This window comes from Penaeus vannamei, chromosome 38 (genome assembly GCF_042767895.1).
Source record: "Penaeus vannamei isolate JL-2024 chromosome 38, ASM4276789v1, whole genome shotgun sequence".
NCBI classification, from domain to species: domain Eukaryota; kingdom Metazoa; phylum Arthropoda; class Malacostraca; order Decapoda; family Penaeidae; genus Penaeus; species Penaeus vannamei.
The window spans coordinates 10,130,541-10,135,540 of NC_091586.1; the positions used below are offsets into that span (position 1 = coordinate 10,130,541).

Consider the following 5,000-nt stretch of genomic DNA (forward strand, 5'->3'; position numbering starts at 1 on the left):
CTGTAAATATGTGGTATACGAGTACACTATATACATACATAGATTCCTTTATACGTACCCGTGCATATGAAAATCGATACCATATCTAATAAACTGCTTCTATACACCAGCAGTGTTTCAGCCAAACAGTACATAAATGTACATATAAATATCCGTGATATCGTAATGCCTGATAATTCTCTTATTATATATTATGTATATTTCCAGGTAGAAGTCAGCCTGTGACCAACATCCACCATGTGTGACGAAGAAGATATGTGCGCGCTGGTCGTGGACAACGGCTCCGGCCTGGTCAAGGCTGGCTTCGCCGGAGACGACGCTCCCCGATCCGTGTTCCCCTCCATCGTCGGCCGTGCCCGTCACCAGGCCGTCATGGTCGGTATGGGTCAGAAGGACGCCTACGTCGGCGATGAGGCCCAGAGCAAGCGTGGTGTCTTGACTCTTAAGTACCCCATCGAACACGGTATCATCACCAACTGGGACGACATGGAGAAGGTCTGGTACCACACCTTCTACAATGAGCTCCGTGTTGCCCCTGAGGAGTCCCCCACACTTCTCACTGAGGCTCCCCTCAACCCCAAGGCCAACCGTGAGAAGATGACTCAGATAATGTTCGAGACCTTCACCACACCCGCCATGTATGTGTGTATTCAGGCTGTCCTGTCCCTGTACGCCTCTGGTCGTACCACAGGTCTTGTCTGTGACTCTGGTGATGGTGTGTCTCACATGGTTCCTGTATACGAAGGTTATTGCCTTCCTCACGCCATCCTTCGTCTCGACTTGGCTGGTCGTGATTTGACTGCATACCTGATGAAGATCATGACTGAGCGTGGCTACTCCTTCACCACCACCGCTGAACGTGAAATCGTCCGTGACATCAAGGAGAAACTTTGCTACATCGCTCTTGACTTTGAAAATGAGATGAATATTGCAGCTGCTTCATCTTCTCTTGAGAAATCATACGAGCTCCCTGACGGCCAGGTCATCACCATCGGCAACGAGCGTTTCCGTTGCCCCGAGTCTCTGTTCCAGCCTTCCTTCCTGGGTATGGAATCTGCTGGTGTTCACGAGACTGTCCACAGCTCCATCATGAGGTGCGACATCGATCTGAGGAAGGATCTGTTCGCTAACATTGTCATGTCTGGTGGTTCTACCATGTACCCCGGTATCGCTGACCGCATGCAGAAGGAAATCACTTCTCTGGCTCCTTCCACCATCAAGATCAAGATCATTGCTCCTCCCGAGCGTAAATACTCCGTCTGGATCGGTGGTTCCATCCTGGCCTCCCTGTCCACCTTCCAGCAGATGTGGATCACCAAGGACGAGTACGAAGAGTCCGGCCCTGGCATCGTCCACCGCAAGTGCTTCTAAAGCATTATCCAATGTAACACATTTTAGTATATATCAAAGTATAAACATGTCGTAATAAATGTGACGATAACATAGTTTGCTTTGATTCCATAGAAAAAAAAATCTAATTAGAAGTACACGTGAAAAGTAGCAGACCCTGGAATATAAGATCCGTTTATGTGTATGTTCATGTATTTACCTGTATTTGTAACTTTGTATTTTTTGATATTACAGAATAGAAACTATGATGTTTTTATTGGCGGCAAACCTTATGCGGAATATTTACGAATATACACAGGTATTTTTGTGACTGTTGACGTACCCGCACATACATGCCCCACACACACATACATATCTATCTATATATCTATATATATGTGTATTTATATATATATATATATTGACATTATAAATATATATACATGCATATATATCTAAATACAAACGTTAAAACAAACACACACACACACACATATGTGTGTGCATGTATACATTCATATACGTTAATGTATGAGTATTTATATATTTATTTAATTTTATATACTCGTTTATGGGTGTATAGACATACATGTGTGTGTATGTGTGTACATATATATATATATATATATATATATATATATATATATATATATATATATATATATATATATATATATATATTCATATACATATGTGTACATGTACGTACATGTATATGAGTTAATGTATGTGTTTATATATTCATTTATTTTTATATACACGTTTATGGGTGTATAGACACACATGTGTGTATGTATATATAGATATATACATATATATATATATACATATATATACATATATATATACATATATATATATATATATATATATATATAGAGAGAGAGAGAGAGAGAGAGAGAGAGAGAGAGAGAGAGAGAGAGAGAGAGAGAGAGAGAGAGAGATTTATACATACATACTTTATAAAAGCAACTATATATATATATATATATATATATATATATATATATATATGTATATATATATGTATATATATACATATATATATATACATTGTAAATCTGTTGCTGGGAACTAGATCATCTATGCAAATCAGTTTTGGTCTGTTGTCAGAAGATATATCTTTGTTTGTATGCATACTATGACATTTCCTATTTCACACAAAATTCATCCTGATTAGTGGTATAAGGCTGTTTTGATTTGGAGTTACCAAATGTGATTTCCAAAGTATGCTTACTATGATATGTGTGTGTTGTGTACGTATGTGTCTGTACTTACACACACACACACACATACACACACACACACACACACACACACACACACACACACACACACACACACACACACACACACATATATATATATATATATATATATATATATATATATATATATATATATATATGTACATATAGATAAATAAAGATATATATATATATACATATATATATATATATATATATATATATATATATATATATATATATATATGTATATATATATATATATATATATATATATATATATATGTATATATATATTTATATATATACGTGAATACTAATTCCCATAAATACAGATATGTATGGATTTATGTGAGTGCAAACACATTCACTCACATACACACATATGTGTGTGTGTTCGTATGTATAGGTTTATGTGTGTGTGTTTGCACATAAATATGTGTGTATATTTATGTATGTATGTATGCGTATGTGTGTGCTGATCCATTCCTTGACTGTGGAATATTAGCAGTTAAATATAAATCACATATTACACATGCTTATCATTTACATGAGTATTGGGGAAAAAATCTTTTTCGAGAGCTGAGTTAGCTCAGATCTTTCCAGCATCATCTGGCCGCGTGATCAGGTGAGACTTCAAGATGATGAAATAACTTCCTTAATGCAGTGTGATAGCAAAAACAAAGTGAAATCTGCATGTACATGCGTTTATTTGTTTGTGTGTGTGTTCTGGACAGGTTATGAAGCTCCACCTAGGCGTTCCGTTCAAAAGACGTTAAAAAGACAGATCAGCGGCCCAATTAACAAGACAGGCTGCCGAGAAACTTCCCGATATTCCAAACTCGGGCCTGTTGTGTGTGTGTGTGTGTGCGCGCGCGCATGTGTACGTACTGTAAGCATTATTGCGATTGTTTATCCTTAACAATATCCACACCTCAAGGCAAAACCAAGAGTGACACGAAAACCAACTCGAAATCTTGCTTCGTTTGATATTTGGTCAAGTCATTATTTCCCACTGCATATCAGCATACCGTAAACAATATTGTCTTTTGGCATAACATAAACTCACTACCAGAAAGACCGCACGCAGATGTTTTAAAATGGAGAGTCATTAATACGCAAAAATTATGAGAAAAAAAATCCAAAGCTCTTGATTTAGCTTAAGACAATTCAGATGATCTCGACTTCATTTCGTTTGCACACACACACACACACACATAGAGAGAGAGGGAGTAAGAAAGAAAGAGAGAGAGAAAGAGATATAGAGAGTGACAGAGAGAGAGAGAGGTTGAGTCTTCACAAAGTGTTATGTTCACAAAGTGCTTATGCATCCATTTTACTGAATGAAAAAGCAACTAGAAAAAAATGAATCATGATACGTATTCTTCATCTACATAGCAGTGACTTCTCTAATACCCTTTATTCCAATATTTCGTAACTGATATGTACAACCTGAATCCTATTACTGTAAAGAATCAGGTAATCAAATTCAGTATCTGAAAACCTCACCTTATTTGAGAATTACTGATTATTACTGTCTAGTGTTCATTTTCACTTCCTTCTATAAAAGGAAGTGAAGACAGCATTAGAAGCATTCATATTTTTCAATAGGTAAACTGGATGTATAATTTGTTTTACCATCTTTTCATTTTTGGGATTTAGCCATAATTGTTTTTCTTCTACGTTTTACTGTTTTGCGTTTTATAAATCTCAAGTCTTGCTTTTATAAAGCTCAAAGGCATTAACATATTTATTTCACATGCCAGTGCACTATTTTGAACATTTATATAACGTGATCAAATTACTGAATTACTCTTTCGGTGATTATAGCAAGCAACTTGACAAGACAACCTTGAAGAAATCATCATTATTTCTCCGTTTTTTTTTTTTTTTTTTTATGGATTCAATCAAATTAGCATAATTTCCTGAGGAGTATGTTTATATTTTCGTAGATGTTTAGACAATGTATATAAAAAATATAATATTTAGAAGCACTTGCGGTGGACGATGCCGGGGCCGGACTCTTCGTACTCGTCCTTGGTGATCCACATCTGCTGGAAGGTGGACAGGGAGGCCAGGATGGAACCGCCGATCCAGACGGAGTATTTACGCTCGGGAGGAGCAATGATCTTGATCTTGATGGTGGAAGGAGCCAGAGAAGTGATTTCCTTCTGCATGCGGTCAGCGATACCAGGGTACATGGTAGAACCACCAGACATGACAATGTTAGCGAATAGATCCTTCCTCAGATCGATGTCGCACCTCATGATGGAGCTGTGGACGGTCTCATGAACACCAGCAGACTCCATACCAAGGAAGGAAGGCTGGAACAGGGACTCGGGGCAACGGAAACGCTCATTACCGATGGTGATGACCTGGCCGTCAGGAAGTTCATAGGATTTCTCGAGGGATGAGGAAGCAGCG

At 37.6% G+C, this 5,000-nt stretch overlaps 3 protein-coding genes across 3 annotated transcripts in view; 1 reads left to right on the top strand and 2 right to left on the bottom strand.

Annotated features, from left to right (window-relative positions):
* LOC113803358 (actin-3, muscle-specific) overlaps positions 1–1,595 on the top strand; it is a 7,331-nt gene extending 5,736 nt beyond the window's left edge. Inside the window, exon 2 of the mRNA XM_027354137.2 lies at positions 208–1,595. Within this exon, the coding sequence (XP_027209938.1) occupies positions 238–1,371 (1,134 nt within the window). The 5' untranslated portion in view covers positions 208–237 and the 3' untranslated portion in view covers positions 1,372–1,595. The remainder of the gene's footprint in view (positions 1–207) is intronic.
* LOC113819266 (actin-2, muscle-specific) overlaps positions 1–5,000 on the bottom strand; it is a 201,253-nt gene that overhangs the window by 127,358 nt on the left and 68,895 nt on the right. The window lies entirely within an intron of this gene.
* The window catches only part of LOC113803357 (actin-3, muscle-specific-like), a 2,486-nt gene continuing 1,983 nt past the window's right edge, over positions 4,498–5,000 (bottom strand). Inside the window, exon 2 of the mRNA XM_070116030.1 lies at positions 4,498–5,000. This exon is cut by the window's right edge and continues 725 nt beyond it. Coding sequence (XP_069972131.1) covers positions 4,562–5,000 — 439 coding nt within the window. The 3' untranslated portion in view covers positions 4,498–4,561.